General features: G+C 55.5%; 1 protein-coding gene across 3 annotated transcripts in view; it reads left to right on the top strand.

The window, feature by feature from the left end:
* Positions 1 to 4,331: 4,331 nt before the first annotated feature.
* Positions 4,332 to 21,684, top strand: part of LOC147663552 (putative HLA class I histocompatibility antigen, alpha chain H) — a 366,189-nt gene continuing 348,836 nt past the window's right edge. The window contains exons 1-2 of one of the 3 annotated variants that reach the window (XM_086950368.1): positions 4,332 to 4,387; positions 5,560 to 5,819. In XM_086950368.1, the coding sequence (XP_086806494.1) occupies positions 5,753 to 5,819 (67 nt within the window). In that variant the 5' untranslated portion in view covers positions 4,332 to 4,387; positions 5,560 to 5,752. Of the gene's footprint in view, positions 4,388 to 5,559; positions 5,820 to 21,684 lie in introns of those variants that run through there. The other 2 variants (XR_015305296.1, XM_086950369.1) reach the window with 2 other exon arrangements.

Genomic DNA, 21,684 nt, shown 5'->3' with positions numbered 1-21,684 from the left:
ACCCTCCACAAGTGTTCCATGAGCTCGCTTCTTGCATTTCAGCTCGAGGCTCCTTTGCAATCCCTAGTCAGTCAACTAGTGGGTCCCTGTGAAGGCAACTCTGATTTTCCTTGGGCTTCCCTGGTTGCTCCAGACATGCCCTGACTACCTACTAAGAGGTGAGTCCCTCAGACCTTGCTGGTCCGCACCAAAGCATTTCTTTACTTTCTGCGTGGGTTGCTGTTGCTAAGGCTTGTTGGGTCCACTACTGGCACCAAATCAGCAGCACTCGACATCCTTTGTGGGACAGCTCGATTCCAGATCCTGGTCGTCGTCGATGCCTCCTGATCCTCGTGGCTGAAGAGTCAAGCTTCACCTTCTTCACCAGAAATCACCCGACATCGGTGGGCATCCGCCTATCGTGCTCCTGGTCACTGGCTAGTGACCCAGACTCTGTCCCCTCTGCTTTCAGGTTCTTCTCGTCTTTGATCCAGGTTTGGATCACCTCAGACACTTTCCTCTAAGAATGCAGCAGCACTTTGAAGCAGATCACCATTGGAAACGACGATGATTCCCAAAACCAAAAGACACCTATGCACCCGGCTTCTCTGGGTGAGGTAACTCGAGTACTCTGGTTCTCCCGTAGGTGTTGGCTCTAGAACTCCTTAAGTCTAAAGGGGTTTCCTCAAAGTCCTCCTCTAAGTGTCCCTTTTCTTTCAATTTCCAACTACGACTTTCCGTATTGAAGTTAACGGTGATTCGCGGCTATGTTTAGACACTGCACGCGTCCCCGTGGGTCCCCTGTGTCACTACCTTGGGTGGTTCCTTGTGGCCCCAGCACTTCTACAGGCTCTAGGCCTTGTGTCTAGTCAAGTCGTGGTTCTTATACCACTTTTTAATACATGGTTTGTTGCGCCCCTAGGGCACAATGTATATTCTGCTTATTTACTGTGTGCTGTTGAGTTTACTGGATGTACTTTTGCCTATAGCCTCATAAAGAGACTAGAGGGATGTGTTTAGAATATACATATATTTTATATATATATACACCTGGTGGGATTCTCCTTTCATTTGGTCATTCACGAGATTATAGTCTGGTAAAACAAGCTGCTTTACATTCCTCCAAGACTTAGCCTGAAGGCTGCTCTCCACAGCTACCACTAGGATAGCTTTCTATAAAGGTTGTCTTAAACCTATCATCAATAAGGGTTGTTTGGACTGGTGCAAGGTGCCCACTAGAATAGTGGACAGCATATGCCAGGCCAACTTCTCACAGAAGTCCTCATCCTGGGCCCACCCCCTCCGCCGGGGACAACACATGGTGGTCCACCGCCCTCGGCAACCCCCCTACTCTGACGGACCATGCCCATAACCTCAGCATCATCCTCTACTCATCCCTCAGCATGACCAGACAGGTCAACTAAGTCTCCCCCGCATGCTTCAACATCCTCCGCAAGACCTTCAAATGGATTGCCCCCATCTGCCCCCGAGTCCAGAAAGACCATCACGCTTGCACTCAACCTGCAGATTGGACTACAGGAATGCCCTCTACGCCGGAATCAACAAGCCCCTACTCCGAAAACTCCAGACCATTCAGAACACCGCAGCCAGACTCGTCCTTGGCATTCCGCGACAGAACCACATCACCCAGCGCCTACGTGACCTCCACTGGCTCCCCGTCGAAAAGAGCATGACCTTCAAGCTACTCATCCACGCCTACAAATCCCTCCACAACATCGGATCCCAGTACCTCAACTATAGAGTCTCCTTCCTAGGGTGACCAACCGTCCGTAAATTTCACGGACAGTCCGTAATTTCGGCCGTCTGTCCGTTGTCCGTGAAGGATTCTTTAACGGACGCCATTTGTCCGTAATTTTAGCCGGGCACCGGTCACACCTCCCTAAAGTCGGCACAGCTTCCACCCACCTCCCTTCTTGACTTGACGCATTCAGGGCTGTTTGCATCTGAATAGATGCCCCTGCTCTTGAAGCTGCAGCCCCCACCCCTCACACCTCCAGCCCTTGATGAGCTGTTAAGAGGTGCTCGAAGGTGACTGAGAGGGGGGATGGCTGCAGCTTCAGGAGCAGGGGGCATCTATTCAGATGCAAACAGCCCTGAATGCGTCATGGCTCTGCAATTTGTGTGAGACATTCCCTTTCTGCCCAGGGCCCCAAACATCCTACAACTGGTCTGGATTACACCGAGGTAGCACGTGGTTCTCTTCACAGCACACAGCTTAATTACTGTCACTAAATTGTAAACAAACCTCGATTCTTCAAACATGAAGTCTTTAATATAATAAAATAAAGAAATGGCACAATCGCACCCACACTAACAAAGTATGGAGGACAATCGGTGAAATCAGTTCTCTTGGAGCATCTCCTTTAAGTGCTGTACATCACAGTGGGGGATGACAAAAGTAACACTTTGGAAAGAGAGACTGACTTCTCATTGTCTTGTCCAGGAGGGGGTGAGGAGCCCTACCCCACCCTGGAAGAGACCAAGATGATACTAGAATACCGCATGCCCACCCCTGTGCCCACCCTGGTGGATCCTGGTCCCCCTCCTGCCTACCCTCCCCCAGTGATGGCTCCTGTCCCTCGCCCCCCCCCCCCCCCGCCCACCTGTGGTGGATCCTGTCTCTGCCCTGGTTGGCTTCTGTCCCAGTCCAGGAATGGCTCCTGCAGCTCAAAAAGGCTCAGCTCAAAAATTAATATGAAAAGGTGGGCGAGTGAGTAAGTGAAGGGATGGCTGGATGGCTGGATGAATTAGTAAAAGGGTGAATGGATGAATGAAATATTGAATAGATGGATAATAAAAGAGGATGGGTGGATTGATGAGTGAGTGGTGGTAGGATGGAAGGGAGAAAGGGTTAATAGCTGGATGTATGGGTGGAAGGGTAGCTGGATGGGTAACAGGGTGGATGGATGAGGGAAAGGATGGATGAGTAAAAAGGTGGATGAGTGCGTGGATGGGTGGATGGATGAGTGAAAAGATGGATGGATTGATGAATTGATAAGTGCAAGGGTGAATGGATGGATGGATGAGTGAAAGGGTGGATGTAAGGATGGATGAGTGAGTGAAAGGGATGGCAGATGGGACTAAAGGATGAATAGATGAGTGAAGGAGTGAAAGGATAAATGGATGAGAGAAAGGATGGATGAGTGATAGGGTCAATGGATGGATTCATGAGTGGATGAGTAGATGGATGGGTGGGTGGATGGATGAAAGGAAGGATGGCTAAGTGAAAGGGTCGATGGAGAGAGAAAGGGAGGATGGATGACTGAAAGGGTGGATGGGAGGGAGGATGAGTGACTGAGTGGATGATGAGTAAGTGAAAGGATGGCTGGATGGGTGAAATGGTAAATGGCTGGATGGATGAGTGAATGGATTATTTATTTATTTATTCAGAGTTTTATATAGCGCGAACAAGATCGTTGCAGATATCAGAGCGCTTCACAGAAGCAGGGGTTGAGGGCAACAGGAGGGTGACTAAACATAATATTGGGTACAGTATAATATTCAATAGCATGATCGGATAGTAGACATATGCTGTTAAAATAAACAATAAACAGGTGATGGGTAGAAGAGTGGATGAAGGAGTGTACAGATGGATAGGGTGAAAGGGTGGATGGATAGATAATGGATGGATGAGTGAAAGGGTGGATGGAGGGATGGATGAGTGAATGGATGGATGGGTAGAAGAGTGGATGTATGAGTGTACAGATGGCTAGGGTGAAAGGGTGGATGGATGGATAAAGGATGGATGAGTGAAAGGGTGGATGGAGGGATGGATGAGTGAATGGATGGATGGGTAGAAGAGTGGATGAAGGAGTGTACAGATGGATAGGGTGAAAGGGTGGATGGATAGATAATGGATGGATGAGTGAAAGGGTGGATGGAGGGATGGATGAGTGAATGGATGGATGGGTAGAAGAGTGGATGGATGAGTGTACAGATGGCTAGGGTGAAAGGGTGGATGGACGGATAAAGGTTGGATGAAGGGATGGATGAGTGAAAGGATAGATGGAAGGATACATGATGGATAGGTTTGAAAATGGTTGAATATGTTTGGATATGGCTGGGCTTACTTATATGCTATTGCGCGACCTCTGACATGTCTGTAAAACTTATCCAATTGTCCTGAATTTTGACCTCCTGTCCTGAATTTGTGTCCTGAATTTTGACCCTTCGTCCTGAATTTTTACACTCACCGTCCTGAATTTGCACCAATGCCAGTTGGCCACCCTACTCCTTCCACGCACTCAAGAGAACCCTCGTCCCTACTGACCTCGCCTTGGCCATTCGCCGCAACCGCAGAGCCAGAACGGGTGGAGCCTACTCGAACACGCAGCGAAAACCTGGAACGAGCTCCCGCTCAGCATCAGACTCAAGTCTGGCTCTTTGGGTAAGACATAGTCTCGCAGCTGCACGACTCCCAACCCCCCTCCCCCCATTGAGACCCTCGTGGATGAGTAGCCGCTTTACAAATCACTGATTGAGGCTGGGCCACGAGCGCTTCTAAGCACTGACAGAGGATCAGGACAGAAATGGCACTTCAGCCTCCTCTGAACTTTTACTTCGTTTAGCTGCTCCCAACCAGGCTCTACCTGGAGAGTGATGACGCGCTGGTGTCCTGCCTTCTGATTGGAGGGTTCCCTCTCAGTCTCCAAGTCTTGGGTCGGGCTGAGCTCAGATCTTGTGAAGTTTCCAATCAAAGGTTCCCCCTCCTCCATGCACATGACCCCCCCCACGCCTCAACCCCTCCGTTTCTGGGAAATCAGCCCCTCTCCAGTCACAGAGGCGCTTTCCGTCCGCCGGAGGGCGCTAGAGCCCCGCACCACCTAACCGAGCTGTCACCTGAGCAGCGGGGGGTTTCCAGACACTTACATCACTAATGACTCAGGCTTCTAAGCACTAACAGAGCTGAGGGGAAAGGCGGAAAATCATGTTTTTTGCAGTTCGTATATAGCGCGAACCCGACCCAAGGGAGCGCTTTGAACTAGCACCAGTCACAGTACACGGGTCACTTTCATGTCACGGACACGGGAGGTGAAGTGATCTGCCCAGAATCACAGGGTGCGGAGCGGACACTGGGACTCGAACCTGGTTCCACAGGCCTAAGTCGGCAGCTCTGGCCACAACGACACATCCTCTCCCAGGCACCAGGGCCGTTTCTGCCATTAGGCAAGACTAGGCGGCCGCCTAGGGCGGCAAAAGGGAGAGGGCGACAAAAAACATGCGTGCATGAACGTTTGTTAAATAAATGTACCCCTTTTATTTGTGCTGCACTCGTTAGAATAAAGTTTCACCTTGAAACAGAGTTCAGGGACAGAAAAGATACGTGGACTCTCTCCTTAAAATGTAATGGTAATACTTTTTCATCAAATCTATCTATAAATATGTGAGAAAGAAAAGTATATGAAAAAATCCCTGTGGAGACTCTTCACTGTGGTCTGCAAGAATGATAGGCAAGGGGGCTTCTAAGCGCTATATAAAAGATCAGAGGGGAACTAGAAAAAAAGACAACGAAACTTCGGTCTCTTTACTTTCACTTTCACTTTTCCTTGCTCCATCTAGCTCCTCGCAACGAAGCTCTACCTGGAGAGTGATGACGCGCGGCTATTCTGCCTTCTGATTGGTGGGTTCCCCTCTCCCTCCGAGCCCTGGGAGAGGCTGAGCTCAGATCGCGTGAAGTTCTCACCGGAGCGGGTCCTCACCTCCAGGCTGTAGTTATTGACCACTCGGTGACATCACCGTGCCCCCCCTCATCATGACCTGGGGTGCCCACCTTCACCTGCTGATCATTGGGTTGCTCTGGCTGCAGCCGGCCCGGGCAGGTGAGTGACCTGGGGGGCGGGGGGGTGGGGGGGTGGGGAGTGAATAGGCAGGTTGACTCCACTGGGGTAAGTGAGGGCTGTGTGTGGGGATCAGTGTAACACGGGGTGAGGGCTGTGTGTGGGGATCAGTGTAACACGGGGTGAGGGCTGTGTATGGGGATCAGTGTAACACGGGGTGAGGGCTGTGTGTGAAGATCTGTGTAACACAGGGTGAGGCTGTGTGTGGTTATCAGTGTAACACAGGGTGAGGGCTGTGTGTGGGGATCAGTGTAACACGGGGTGAGGGCTGTGTGTGGGGATCAGTGTAACACAGGGTGAGGGCTGTGTGTGAAGATCTGTGTAACACAGGGTGAGGCTGTGTGTGGTTATCAGTGTAACACAGGGTGAGGGCTGTGTGTGGGGATCAGTGTAACACGGGGTGAGGGCTGTGTGTGGGGATCAGTGTAACACTGGGTGAGGGCTGTGTGTGGGGATCAGTGTAACACGGGGTGAGAGCTGTGTGTGGGGATCAGTGTAACACGGGGTGAGGGCTGTGTGTGAGGATCCGTGTAACACGGGGTGAGGGCTGTGTGTGGGGATCAGTGTAACACGGGGTGAGGGCTGTGTGTGGGGATCCGTGTAACACAGGGTGAGGGCTGTGTGTGGGGATCAGTGTAACACAGGGTGAGGGCTGTGTGTGGGGATCAGTGTAACACGGGGTGAGGGCTGTGTGTGGGGATCAGTGTAAGAAGGGGTGAGGGCTGTGTGTGGGGATCAGTGTAACACAGGGTGAGGGCTGTGTGTGGGGATCAGTGTAACACGGGGTGGGGCTGTGTGAGGGGATCAATGTAACATAGGGTGAGGGCTGTGTGTGGGGATCAATGTAACATAGGGTGAGGGCTGTGTGTGGGGATCAGTGTAACATGGGGTGAGGGCTGTGTGTGAGGATCAGTGTAACACAGGGTGAGGGCTGTGTGTGGAGATCAGTGTAACCCGGGCTGAGGGATGTGTGTGGGGGTCAGTGTAACACAGGAGGAGGGGTGTGTGGGGGGATCAGTGTAACACAGGGTGAGGGCTGTGTGTGGGGATCGGTGTAACACAAGGTGAGGGCTGTGTGTGAGGATCCGTGTAACACGGGGTGAGGGCTGTGTGTGGGGATCAGTGTAACACGGGGTGAGGGCTGTGTGTGGGGATCAGTGTAACACGGGGTGAGGGCTGTGTGTGAGGATCCGTGTAACACGGGGTGAGAGCTGTGTGTGGGGATCTGTGTAACACGGGGTGAGGGCTGTGTGTGGGGATCAGTGTAACACAGGGTGAGGGCTGTGTGTGGGGATCAGTGTAACACGGGGTGAGGGCTGTGTGTGGGGATCAGTGTAACACGGGGTGAGGGCTGTGTGTGGGGATCAGTGTAAGAAGGGGTGAGGGCTGTGTGTGAGGATCCGTGTAACACGGGTGAGGGCTGTGTGTGGGGATCAGTGTAACACAGGGTGAGGGCTGTGTGTGGGGATCCGTGTAACACAGGTGAGGGCTGTGTGTGGGGATCAGTGTAACACGGGTGAGGGCTGTGTGTGGGGATCAGTGTAAGAAGGGGTGAGGGCTGTGTGTGGGGATCAGTGTAAGAAGGGGTGAGGGCTGTGTGTGGGGATCAGTGTAACACGGGATGAGGGCTGTGTGTGGGGATCAGTGTAAGAAGGGGTGAGGGCTGTGTGTGAGGATCCGTGTAACACGGGGTGAGAGCTGTGTGTGGGGATCTGTGTAACACGGGGTGAGGGCTGTGTGTGGGGATCTGTGTAACACGGGGTGAGGGCTGTGTGTGGGGATCAGTGTAACACAGGATCAGGGCTGTGTGTGGGGATCAGTGTAACACAGGATCAGGGCTGTGTGTGGGGATCAGTGTAACACAGGGTGAGGGCTGTGTGTGGGGATCAGTGTAACACAGGGTGAGGGCTGTGTGTGGGGATCAGTGTAACACGGGGTGAGGGCTGTGTGTGGGGATCAGTGTAACACGGGGTGAGGGCTGTGTGTGGGGATCAGTGTAAGAAGGGGTGAGGGCTGTGTGTGAGGATCCGTGTAACACGGGTGAGGGCTGTGTGTGGGGATCAGTGTAACACAGGGTGAGGGCTGTGTGTGGGGATCCGTGTAACACAGGTGAGGGCTGTGTGTGGGGATCAGTGTAACACGGGTGAGGGCTGTGTGTGGGGATCAGTGTAACACAGGGTGAGGGCTGTGTGTGGGGATCCGTGTAACACGGGTGAGGGCTGTGTGTGGGGATCCGTGTAACATGGGTGAGGGCTGTGTGTGGGGATCAGTGTAACACGGGTGAGGGCTGTGTGTGTGGATCAGTGTAACCTGGGGTGAGGGCTGTGTGTGGGGATCAGTGTAACACAGGGTGAGGGCTGTGTGTGGGGATCCGTGTAACACAGGTGAGGGCTGTGTGTGGGGATCAGTGTAACCCGGGGTGAGGACTGTGTGTGGGGATCTGTGTAACACGGGTGAGGGCTGTGTGTGGGGATCAGTGTAACCCGGGGTGAGGGCTGTGTGTGGGGATCAGTGTAACACAGGGTGAGGGCTGTGTGTGGGGATCAGTGTAACACGGGGTGAGGGCTGTGTGTGGGGATCAGTGTAACACAGGGTGAGGGCTGTGTGTGGGGATCCGTGTAACACGGGTGAGGGCTGTGTGTGGGGATCAGTGTAACACAGGGTGAGGGCTGTGTGTGGGGATCCGTGTAACATGGGTGAGGGCTGTGTGTGGGGATCAGTGTAACACGGGTGAGGGCTGTGTGTGGGGATCAGTGTAACACAGGGTGAGGGCTGTGTGTGGGGATCCGTGTAACATGGGTGAGGGCTGTGTGTGGGGATCAGTGTAACACGGGTGAGGGTTGTGTGTGTAGATCAGTGTAACCTGGGGTGAGGGCTGTGTGTGGGGATCAGTGTAACACAGGGTGAGGGCTGTGTGTGGGGATCTGTGTAACACAGGTGAGGGCTGTGTGTGGGGATCAGTGTAACCCGGGGTGAGGGCTGTGTGTGGGGATCCGTGTAACACGGGTGAGGGCTGTGTGTGGGGATCAGTGTAACCCGGGGTGAGGGCTGTGTGTGGGGATCAGTGTAACACAGGGTGAAGGCTGTGTGTGGGGATCAGTGTAACACAGGGCGAGGGCTGTGTGTGGACATCAGTGTAACACAGAGAGGGCTGTGTGTGTGGATCAGTGTAACACAGAGGGCTGTGTGTGGGGATTAGTGTAACATGGGGTGAGGGCTGTGTGTGGAGATCAGTGTAACACAGGGTGAGGGCTGTGTGTGGGGATCAGTGTAACAAGGGGTGAGGGCTGTGTGTGGGGATCAGTGTAACACAGGGTGAGGGCTGTGTGTGGGGATCCGTGTAACACGGGGTGAGGGCTGTGTGTGGGGATCAGTGTAACACAGGGTTAGGGCTGTGTGTGTGGATCAGTGTAACACAGAGAGGGCTGTGTGTGGGGATCAGTGTAACACGGGATGGAGCTGTGTGTGTGGATCAGTGTAACACAGGGTGAGGGCTGAGTGTGGGGTTCAGTGTAACACAGGATGAGGGCTGTGTGTGGGGATAAGTGTAACACAGGGTGAGGGCTGTGTGTGGGGATCCGTGTAACACGGGGTGAGGGCTGTGTGTGGGGATCAGTGTAGCACAGGGTGAGGGGCTGTGTGTGGGGATCAGTGTAACACCGGGTGAGGGCTGTGTGTGGGGATCAGTGTAACACAGGGTGAGGGCTGTGTGTGGGGATCAGTGTAACATGGGGTGAGGGCTGTGTGGGGATCAGTGTAACACCGGGTGAGGGCTGTGTGTGGGGATCAGAGTAACATGGGGTGAGGGCTGTGTGGGGATCAGTGTAACACGGGGTGGGGCTGTGTGTGGGGATCAGTGTAAGGGGTGAGGGCTGTGTGTGGGGATCAGTGTAACACAGGGTGAGGGCTGTGTGTGGGGATCAGTGTAACACAGGGTGAGGGCTGTGTGTGGGAATCAGTGTAACACAGGGTGAGGGCTGTGTGTGGGGATCAGTGTAACACAGGGTAAGGGCTGTGTGTGGGGATCAGTGTAACACAGGGTGAGGGCTGTGTGTGGGGATCCGTGTAACACGGGGTGAGGGCTGTGTGTGGGGTTCAGTGTAACACACGGTGAGGGCTGTGTGTGGGGATCAGTGTAACACAGGGAGGGGCTGTGTGTGGGGATCAGTGTAACACTGAGTGAGGGCTGTGCGTGGGGATCAGTGTAACACGGGGTGAGGGCTGTGTGTGGGGATCAGTGTAACACAGGGTGAGGGCTGTGTGTGGGGATCAGTGTAACACAGTGAGGGCTGTGTGTGGGGATCAGTGTAACATGGGGTGAGGGCTGTGTGGGGATCAGTGTAACACGGGGTGGGGCTGTGTGTGGGGATCAGTGTAACACTGGGTGAGGGCTGTGTGTGGGGATCAGTGTAACACGGGGTGAGGGCTGTGTGAGGATCAGTGTAACACGGGGTGAAGGCTGTGTGTGGGGATCAGTGTAACACATGGTGAGGGCTGTGTGTGGGGATCAGTGTAACACGGGGTGAGGATCAGTGTAACCCGGGGTGAGGGCTGTGTGTGGGAATCAGTGTAACACGGGGTGAGGGCTGTTTGTGGGGATCAGTGTAACACAGGGTGAGGGCTGTGTGTGGGGATCAGTGTAACACAGTGAGGGCTGTGTGTGGGGATCAGTGTAACATGGGGTGAGGGCTGTGTGGGGATCAGTGTAACACGGGGTGGGGCTGTGTGTGGGGATCAGTGTAAGGGGTGAGGGCTGTGTGTGGGGATCAGTGTAACACATGGTGAGGGCTGTGTGTGGAGATCAAGTGTAACACATGGTGAGGGCTGTGTGTGGGGATCAGTGTAAGGGGTGAGGGCTGTGCGTGGGGATCAGTGTAACACATGGTGAGGGCTGTGTGTGGGGATCAGTGTAACGGGGTGAGGGCTGTGTGTGGGGATTAGTGTAACAGGCTGAGGGCTGTGTGTGAGGTTCAGTGTAACACGGGGTGAGGGCTGTGTGTGGGGATCAGTGTAACACAGGGTGAGGGCTGTGTGTGGGAGTCAGTGTAACACAGGGTGAGGGCTGTGTGTGGGGATCAGTGTAACACGGGGTGAGGGCTGTGTGTGGGGATCAGTGTAACACATGGTGAGGGCTGTGTGTGGGAATCAGTGTAACACAGGGTGAGGGCTGTGTGTGGGGATCAGTGTAACACAGGGTGAGGGCTGTGTGTGGGGATCAGTGTAACACAGTGAGGGCTGTGTGTGGGGATCAGTGTAACATGGGGTGAGGGCTGTGTGGGGATCAGTGTAACACGGGGTGGGGCTGTGTGTGGGGATCAGTGTAACACAGGGTGAGGGCTGTGTGTGGGGATCAGTGTAACACAGTGAGGGCTGTGTGTGGGGATCAGTGTAACACGGGGTGAGGATCAGTGTAACACGGGGTGAAGGCTGTGTGTGGGAATCAGTGTAACACGGGGTGAGGGCTGTGTGTGGGGATCAGTGTAACACAGGGTGAGGGCTGTGTGTGGGGATCAGTGTAACACAGTGAGGGCTGTGTGTGGGGATCAGTGTAACATGGGGTGAGGGCTGTGTGGGGATCAGTGTAACACGGGGTGGGGCTGTGTGTGGGGATCAGTGTAACACGGGGTGAGGGCTGTGTGTGGGGATCAGTATAACACAGGATCAGGGCTGTGTGTGGGGATCAGTGTAACACAGGATCAGGGCTGTGTGTGGGGATCAGTGTAACACAGGGTGAGGGCTGTGTGTGGGGATCAGTGTAACACGGGGTGAGGGCTGTGTGTGGGGATCAGTGTAACACGGGGTGAGGGCTGTGTGTGGGGATCAGTGTAAGAAGGGGTGAGGGCTGTGTGTGAGGATCCGTGTAACACGGGTGAGGGCTGTGTGTGGGGATCAGTGTAACACAGGGTGAGGGCTGTGTGTGGGGATCCGTGTAACACAGGTGAGGGCTGTGTGTGGGGATCAGTGTAACACGGGTGAGGGCTGCGTGTGGGGATCAGTGTAACCCGGGGTGAGGGCTGTGTGTGGGGATCAGTGTAACACAGGGTGAGGGCTGTGTGTGGGGATCCGTGTAACACGGGTGAGGGCTGTGTGTGGGGATCCGTGTAACATGGGTGAGGGCTGTGTGTGGGGATCAGTGTAACACGGGTGAGGGCTGTGTGTGTGGATCAGTGTAACCTGGGGTGAGGGCTGTGTGTGGGGATCAGTGTAACACAGGGTGAGGGCTGTGTGTGGGGATCTGTGTAACACAGGTGAGGGCTGTGTGTGGGGATCAGTGTAACCCGGGGTGAGGGCTGTGTGTGGGGATCCGTGTAACACGGGTGAGGGCTGTGTGTGGGGATCAGTGTAACCCGGGGTGAGGGCTGTGTGTGGGGATCAGTGTAACACAGGGTAAAGGCTGTGTGTGGGGATCAGTGTAACACAGGGCGAGGGCTGTGTGTGGAGATCAGTGTAACACAGAGAGGGCTGTGTGTGTGGATCAGTGTAACACAGAGGGCTGTGTGTGGGGATTAGTGTAACATGGGGTGAGGGCTGTGTGTGGAGATCAGTGTAACACAGGGTGAGGGCTGTGTGTGGGGATCAGTGTAACAAGGGGTGAGGGCTGTGTGTGGGGATCAGTGTAACACGGGATGGAGCTGTGTGTGTGGATCAGTGTAACACAGGATGAGGGCTGTGTGTGGGGTTCAGTGTAACACAGGATGAGGGCTGTGTGTGGGGATAAGTGTAACACAGGGTGAGGGCTGTGTGTGGGGATCCGTGTAACACGGGGTGAGGGCTGTGTGTGGGGATCAGTGTAGCACAGGGTGAGGGGCTGTGTGTGGGGATCAGTGTAACACCGGGTGAGGGCTGTGTGTGGGGATCAGTGTAACACAGGGTGAGGGCTGTGTGTGGGGATCAGTGTAACATGGGGTGAGGGCTGTGTGTGGGGATCAGTGTAACACAGGGTGAGGGCTGTGTGTGGGGATCAGTGTAACATGGGGTGAGGGCTGTGTGGGGATCAGTGTAACACGGGGTGGGGCTGTGTGTGGGGATCAGTGTAAGGGGTGAGGGCTGTGTGTGGGGATCAGTGCAACACAGGGTGAGGGGCTGTGTGTGGGGATCAGTGTAACACCGGGTGAGGGCTGTGTGTGGGGATCAGTGTAACACAGGGTGAGGGCTGTGTGTGGGGATCAGTGTAACACAGGGTGAGGGCTGTGTGTGGGAATCAGTGTAACACAGGGTGAGGGCTGTGTGTGGGGATCAGTGTAACACAGGGTGAGGGCTGTGTGTGGGGATCAGTGTAACACAGTGAGGGCTGTGTGTGGGGATCAGTGTAACATGGGGTGAGGGCTGTGTGGGGATCAGTGTAACACGGGGTGGGGCTGTGTGTGGGGATCAGTGTAAGGGGTGAGGGCTGTGTGTGGGGATCAAGTGTAACACATGGTGAGGGCTGTGTGTGGAGATCAAGTGTAACACAGGGTGAGGGCTGTGTGTGGGGATCAGTGTGACATGGGGTGAGGGATGTGTGTGGGGATCAGTGTAACGGGGTGAGGGCTGTGCGTGGGGATCAGTGTAACACATGGTGAGGGCTGTGTGTGGAGGTCAAGTGTAACACAGGGTGAGGGCTGTGTGTGGGGATCAGTGTGACATGGGGTGAGGGCTGTGTGTGGGGATCAGTGTAACAGGCTGAGGGCTGTGTGTGAGGTTCAGTGTAACACGGGGTGAGGGCTGTGTGTGTGGGTCAGTGTAACACAGGGTGAGGGCTGTGTGTGGGAGTCAGTGTAACACAGGGTGAGGGCTGTGTGGGGATCAGTGTAACACGGGGTGAGGGCTGTGTGTGAGGATCAGTGTAACACGGGGTGAGGGCTGTGTGCGGGGATCAGTGTAATACGAGGTGATGGCTGTGTGTGGGGATCAGTGGAACACAGGGTGAGGTCTGTGTGTGGGGATCAGTGTAACACGGGGTGAGGGCTGTGTGTGGGATCAGTGTAACACGAGGTGAGGGCTGTGTGTGGGATCAGTGTAACACGGGGTGAGGGCTGTGTGTGGGGATCAGTGTAACACGGGGTGAGGGCTGTGTGTGGGGATCAGTGTAACATGGGGTGAGGGCTGTGTGTGGGGATCCGTGTAACACGGGGTGAGGGCTGTGTGTGGGGATCAGTGTAACACAGGGTTAGGGCTGTGTGTGGGGATCAGTGTAACACAGAGAGGGCTGTGTGTGGGGATCAGTGTAACACGGGATGGAGCTGTGTGTGTGGATCAGTGTAACACAGGATGAGGGCTGTGTGTGGGGTTCAGTGTAACACAGGATGAGGGCTGTGTGTGGGGATAAGTGTAACACAGGGTGAGGGCTGTGTGTGGGGATCCGTGTAACACGGGGTGAGGGCTGTGTGTGGGGATCAGTGTAGCACAGGGTGAGGGGCTGTGTGTGGGGATCAGTGTAACACCGGGTGAGGGCTGTGTGTGGGGATCAGTGTAACACAGGGTGAGGGCTGTGTGTGGGGATCAGTGTAACATGGGGTGAGGGCTGTGTGTGGGGATCAGTGTAACACAGGGTGAGGGCTGTGTGTGGGGATCAGTGTAACATGGGGTGAGGGCTGTGTGGGGATCAGTGTAACACGGGGTGGGGCTGTGTGTGGGGATCAGTGTAAGGGGTGAGGGCTGTGTGTGGGGATCAGTGCAACACAGGGTGAGGGGCTGTGTGTGGGGATCAGTGTAACACCGGGTGAGGGCTGTGTGTGGGGATCAGTGTAACACAGGGTGAGGGCTGTGTGTGGGGATCAGTGTAACACAGGGTGAGGGCTGTGTGTGGGAATCAGTGTAACACAGGGTGAGGGCTGTGTGTGGGGATCAGTGTAACACAGGGTGAGGGCTGTGTGTGGGGATCAGTGTAACACAGTGAGGGCTGTGTGTGGGGATCAGTGTAACATGGGGTGAGGGCTGTGTGGGGATCAGTGTAACACGGGGTGGGGCTGTGTGTGGGGATCAGTGTAAGGGGTGAGGGCTGTGTGTGGGGATCAAGTGTAACACATGGTGAGGGCTGTGTGTGGAGATCAAGTGTAACACAGGGTGAGGGCTGTGTGTGGGGATCAGTGTGACATGGGGTGAGGGATGTGTGTGGGGATCAGTGTAACGGGGTGAGGGCTGTGCGTGGGGATCAGTGTAACACATGGTGAGGGCTGTGTGTGGAGGTCAAGTGTAACACAGGGTGAGGGCTGTGTGTGGGGATCAGTGTGACATGGGGTGAGGGCTGTGTGTGGGGATCAGTGTAACAGGCTGAGGGCTGTGTGTGAGGTTCAGTGTAACACGGGGTGAGGGCTGTGTGTGTGGGTCAGTGTAACACAGGGTGAGGGCTGTGTGTGGGAGTCAGTGTAACACAGGGTGAGGGCTGTGTGGGGATCAGTGTAACACGGGGTGAGGGCTGTGTGTGAGGATCAGTGTAACACGGGGTGAGGGCTGTGTGCGGGGATCAGTGTAATACGAGGTGATGGCTGTGTGTGGGGATCAGTGGAACACAGGGTGAGGTCTGTGTGTGGGGATCAGTGTAACACGGGGTGAGGGCTGTGTGTGGGATCAGTGTAACACGAGGTGAGGGCTGTGTGTGGGATCAGTGTAACACGGGGTGAGGGCTGTGTGTGGGGATCAGTGTAACACGGGGTGAGGGCTGTGTGTGGGGATCAGTGTAACATGGGGTGAAGGCTGTGTGTGGGAATCAGTGTAACATGGGGTGGGGCTGTGTGTTGGGATCAGTGTAACACAGGCTGAGGGCTGTGTGAGGGGATCAGTGTAACATGGGGTGGGGCTGTGTGTTGGGATCAGTGTAACACAGGGTGAGGGCTGTGTGTGGGGATCAGTGTAACACAGGGTGAGGGCTGTGTGTGGGGTTCAGTGTAACACAGGATGAGGGCTGTGTGTGGGGATAAGTGTAACACAGGGTGAGGGCTGTGTGTGGGGATCCGTGTAACACGGGGTGAGGGCTGTGTGTGGGGATCAGTGTAGCACAGGGTGAGGGGCTGTGTGTGGGGATCAGTGTAACACCGGGTGAGGGCTGTGTGTGGGGATCAGTGTAACACAGGGTGAGGGCTGTGTGTGGGGATCAGTGTAACATGGGGTGAGGGCTGTGTGTGGGGATCAGTGTAACACACGGTGAGGGCTGTGTGTGGGGATCAGTGTAACATGGGGTGAGGGCTGTGTGGGGATCAGTGTAACACGGGGTGGGGCTGTGTGTGGGGATCAGTGTAAGGGGTGAGGGCTGTGTGTGGGGATCAGTGCAACACAGGGTGAGGGGCTGTGTGTGGGGATCAGTGTAACACAGGGTGAGGGCTGTGTGTGGGGATCAGTGTAACACGGGGTGGGGGCTGTGTGTGTGGTGTGTGTGGATCAGTGTAACACAGGGTGAGGGCTGTGTGTGGGGATCAGTGTAACACGGGGTGAGGGCTGTGTGTGGGGATCAGTGTAACACGGGGTGAGGGCTGTGTGTGTGGATCAGTGTAACACCGGGTGAGGGCTGTGTGTGGGGATCAGTGTAACACAGGGTGAGGGCTGTGTGTGGGGATCAGTGTAACACAGGGTGAGGGCTGTGTGTGGGGATCAGTGTAACACAGGGTGAGGGCTGTGTGTGGGGATCAGTGTAACACAGTGAGGGCTGTGTGTGGGGATCAGTGTGACATGGGGTGAGGGCTGTGTGTGGGGATCAGTGTAACACGGGGTGGGGCTGTGTGTGGGGATCAGTGTAAGGGGTGAGGACTGTGTGTGGGGATCAAGTGTAACACATGGTGAGGGCTGTGTGTGGAGATCAAGTGTAACACAGGGTGAGGGCTGTGTGTGGGGATCAGTGTGACATGGGGTGAGGGATGTGTGTGGGGATCAGTGTAACGGGGTGAGGGCTGTGCGTGGGGATCAGTGTAACACATGGTGAGGGCTGTGTGTGGAGGTCAAGTGTAACACAGGGTGAGGGCTGTGTGTGGGGATCAGTGTGACATGGGGTGAGGGCTGTGTGTGGGGATCAGTGTAACAGGCTGAGGGCTGTGTGTGAGGTTCAGTGTAACACGGGGTGAGGGCTGTGTGTGTGGGTCAGTGTAACACAGGGTGAGGGCTGTGTGTGGGAGTCAGTGTAACACAGGGTGAGGGCTGTGTGGGGATCAGTGTAACACGGGGTGAGGGCTGTGTGTGAGGATCAGTGTAACACGGGGTGAGGGCTGTGTGCGGGGATCAGTGTAACACACGGTGAGGGCTGTGTGTGGGGATCAGTGTAACATGGGGTGAGGGCTGTGTGGGGATCAGTGTAACACGGGGTGGGGCTGTGTGTGGGGATCAGTGTAAGGGGTGAGGGCTGTGTGTGGGGATCAGTGCAACACAGGGTGAGGGGCTGTGTGTGGGGATCAGTGTAACACAGGGTGAGGGCTGTGTGTGGGGATCAGTGTAACACGGGGTGGGGGCTGTGTGTGTGGTGTGTGTGGATCAGTGTAACACAGGGTGAGGGCTGTGTGTGGGGATCAGTGTAACACGGGGTGAGGGCTGTGTGTGGGGATCAGTGTAACACGGGGTGAGGGCTGTGTGTGTGGATCAGTGTAACACCGGGTGAGGGCTGTGTGTGGGGATCAGTGTAACACAGGGTGAGGGCTGTGTGTGGGAATCAGTGTAACACAGGGTGAGGGCTGTGTGTGGGGATCAGTGTAACACAGGGTGAGGGCTGTGTGTGGGGATCAGTGTAACACAGTGAGGGCTGTGTGTGGGGATCAGTGTGACATGGGGTGAGGGCTGTGTGTGGGGATCAGTGTAACACGGGGTGGGGCTGTGTGTGGGGATCAGTGTAAGGGGTGAGGACTGTGTGTGGGGATCAAGTGTAACACATGGTGAGGGCTGTGTGTGGAGATCAAGTGTAACACAGGGTGAGGGCTGTGTGTGGGGATCAGTGTGACATGGGCTGAGGGATGTGTGTGGGGATCAGTGTAACGGGGTGAGGGCTGTGCGTGGGGATCAGTGTAACACATGGTGAGGGCTGTGTGTGGAGGTCAAGTGTAACACAGGGTGAGGGCTGTGTGTGGGGATCAGTGTGACATGGGGTGAGGGCTGTGTGTGGGGATCAGTGTAACAGGCTGAGGGCTGTGTGTGAGGTTCAGTGTAACACGGGGTGAGGGCTGTGTGTGTGGGTCAGTGTAACACAGGGTGAGGGCTGTGTGTGGGAGTCAGTGTAACACAGGGTGAGGGCTGTGTGGGGATCAGTGTAACACGGGGTGAGGGCTGTGTGTGAGGATCAGTGTAACACGGGGTGAGGGCTGTGTGCGGGGATCAGTGTAATACGAGGTGATGGCTGTGTGTGGGGATCAGTAGAACACAGGGTGAGGTCTGTGTGTGGGGATCAGTGTAACACGGGGTGAGGGCTGTGTGTGGGATCAGTGTAACACGAGGTGAGGGCTGTGTGTGGGATCAGTGTAACACGGGGTGAGGGCTGTGTGTGGGGATCAGTGTAACACGGGGTGAGGGCTGTGTGTGGGGATCAGTGTAACATGGGGTGAAGGCTGTGTGTGGGAATCAGTGTAACATGGGGTGGGGCTGTGTGTTGGGATCAGTGTAACACAGGCTGAGGGCTGTGTGAGGGGATCAGTGTAACATGGGGTGGGGCTGTGTGTTGGGATCAGTGTAACACAGGGTGAGGGCTGTGTGTGGGGATCAGTGTAACACAGGGTGAGGGCTGTGTGTGGGGATCAGTGTAACACATGGTGAGGGCTGTGTGTGGGGATCAAGTGTAACACATGGTGAGGGCTGTGTGTGGGGATCAGTGTAACGGGGTGAGGGCTGTGTGTGGGGATTAGTGTAACAGGCTGAGGGCTGCGTGTGAGGTTCAGTGTAACACGGGGTGAGGGCAGTGTGTGGGGATCAGTGTAACACAGGGTGAGGGCTGTGTGTGGGAGTTAGTGTAACACAGGGTGAGGGCTGTGTGTGGGGATCAGTGTAACACAGGGTGAGGGCTGTGTGTGGGGATCATTGTAACACGGGGTGAGGGCTGTGTGTGTGGATCAGAGTAACACGGAGTAAGGGCTGTGTGTGGGGTTCAGTGTAACACGGGGTGAGGGCTGTGTGTGTGGATCAGAGTAACACGGAGTAAGGGCTGTGTGTGGGGTTCAGTGTAACACAAGATGGGGGCTGTGTGTGGGGATCCGTGTAACACAGGGTGAGGGCTGTGTGTGGGGATCCGTGTAACACGGGGTGAGGGCTGTGTGTGGGGATCAGTGTAACACAGGGTGAGGGCTGTGTGTGGGGATCAGTGTAACACAGTGAGGGCTGTGTGTGGGGATCAGTGTAACATGGGGTGAGGGCTGTGTGGGGATCAGTGTAACACGGGGTGGGGCTGTGTGTGGGGATCAGTGTAACACTGAGAGGGCTGTGTGTGGGGATCAGTGTAACACGGGGTGAGGTCTGTGTGAGGATCAGTGTAACACGGGGTGAAGGCTGTGTGTGGGGATCAGTATAACACTGGGAGGGGCTGTGTGTGGGGATCAGTGTAACACATGGTGAGGGCTGTGTGTGGGGATCAGTGTAACACGGGGTGAGGATCAGTGTAACACGGGGTGAAGGCTGTGTGTGGGAATCAGTGTAACACGGGGTGAGGGCTGTGTGTGGGGATCAGTGTAACACAGGGTGAGGGCTGTGTGTGGGGATCAGTGTAACACAGTGAGGGCTGTGTGTGGGGATCAGTGTAACATGGGGTGAGGGCTGTGTGGGGATCAGTGTAACACGGGGTGGGGCTGTGTGTGGGGATCAGTGTAAGGGGTGAGGGCTGTGTGTGGGGATCAAGTGTAACACATGGTGAGGGCTGTGTGTGGGGATCAGTGTAAGGGGTGAGGGCTGTGCGTGGGGATCAGTGTAACACATGGTGAGGGCTGTGTTTGGAGATCAAGTGTAACACAGGGTGAGGGCTGTGTGTGGGGATCAGTGTAACGGGGTGAGGGCTGTGTGTGGGGATTAGTGTAACAGGCTGAGGGCTGTGTGTGAGGTTCAGTGTAACACGGGGTGAGGGCTGTGTGTGGGGATCAGTGTAACACAGGGTGAGGGCTGTGTGTGGGAGTCAGTGTAACACAGGGTGAGGGCTGTGTGTGGGGATCAGTGTAACACGGGGTGAGGGCTGTGTGTGGGGATCAGTGTAACATGGGGTGAAGGCTGTGTGTGGGGATCAGTGTAACACATGGTGAGGGCTGTGTGTGGGAATCAGTGTAACACAGGGTGAGGGCTGTGTGTGGGGATCAGTGTAACACAGGGTGAGGGCTGTGTGTGGGGATCAGTGTAACACATGGTGAGGGCTGTGTGTGGGGATCAAGTGTAACACATGGTGAGGGCTGTGTGTGGGGATCAGTGTAACGGGGTGAGGGCTGTGTGTGGGGATTAGTGTAACAGGCTGAGGGCTGCGTGTGAGGTTCAGTGTAACACGGGGTGAGGGCAGTGTGTGGGGATCAGTGTAACACAGGATGAGGGCTGTGTGTGGGAGTTAGTGTAACACAGGGTGAGGGCTGTGTGTGAGGATCAGTGTAACACAGGGTGAGGGCTGTGTGTGGGGATCAGTGTAACACGGGGTGAGGGCTGTGTGTGGGGATCAGTGTAACACAGGGTGAGGGCTGTGTGTGGGAATCAGTGTAACACGGGGTGAGGGCTGTGTGTGTGGATCAGTGTAACACGGGGTGAGGGCTGTGTGGGGATCAGTGTAACACGGGGTGAGGGCTGTGTGTGGGGATCAGTGTAACACGGGGTGAGGGCTGTGTGTGTGGATCAGTGTAACACATGGTGAGGGCTGTGTGTGGGGATCAGTGTAACACGGGGTGAGGGCTGTGTGTGGGGATCAGTGTAACACAGGGTGAGGGCTATGTGTGGGGATCAGTGTAACACGGGGTGAGGGCTGTGTGTGTGGATCAGTGTAACACATGGTGAGGGCTGTGTGTGGGGATCAGTGTAACACAGGGTGAGGGCTGTGTGTGGGGATCAGTGTAACACGGGGTGAGGATCAGTGTAACACGGGGTGAAGGCTGTGTGTGGGAATCAGTGTAACACGGGGTGAGGGCTGTGTGTGGGGATCAGTGTAACACAGGGTGAGGGCTGTGTGTGGGGATCAGTGTAACACAGTGAGGGCTGTGTGTGGGGATCAGTGTAACATGGGGTGAGGGCTGTGTGGGGATCAGTGTAACACGGGGTGGGGCTGTGTGTGGGGATCAGTGTAAGGGGTGAGGGCTGTGTGTGGGTATCAAGTGTAACACATGGTGAGGGCTGTGTGTGGGGATCAGTGTAAGGGGTGAGGGCTGTGCGTGGGGATTAGTGTAACACATGGTGAGGGCTGTGTGTGGAGATCAAGTGTAACACAGGGTGAGGGCTGTGTGTGGGGATCAGTGTAACGGGGTGAGGGCTGTGTGTGGGGATTAGTGTAACAGGCTGAGGGCTGTGTGTGAGGTTCAGTGTAACACGGGGTGAGGGCTGTGTGTGGGGATCAGTGTAACACAGGGTGAGGGCTGTGTGTGGGAGTCAGTGTAACACGGGGTGAGGGCTGTTTGTGGGGATCAGTGTAACACGGGGTGAGGGCTGTGTGTGGGGATCAGTGTAACATGGGGTGAAGGCTGTGTGTGGGGATCGGTGTAACACATGGTGAGGGCTGTGTGTGGGAATCAGTGTAACACAGGGTGAGGGCTGTGTGTGGGGATCAGTGTAACACAGGGTGAGGGCTGTGTGTGGGGATCAGTGTAACACATGGTGAGGGCTGTGTGTGGGGATCAAGTGTAACGGGGTGAGGGCTGCGTGTGAGGTTCAGTGTATCACAGGGTGAGGGCTGTGTGTGGGGATCAGTGTAACACAGGGTGAGGGCTGTGTGTGGGGATCAGTGTAACACGGG

This window comes from Lissotriton vulgaris, unplaced genomic scaffold, assembly GCF_964263255.1.
Source record: "Lissotriton vulgaris unplaced genomic scaffold, aLisVul1.2 SCAFFOLD_628, whole genome shotgun sequence".
Taxonomy (NCBI): domain Eukaryota; kingdom Metazoa; phylum Chordata; class Amphibia; order Caudata; family Salamandridae; genus Lissotriton; species Lissotriton vulgaris.
The sequence above is the reverse complement of the archived record's forward strand: the minus strand, read 5'-3'. Positions and strand labels throughout refer to the sequence as shown.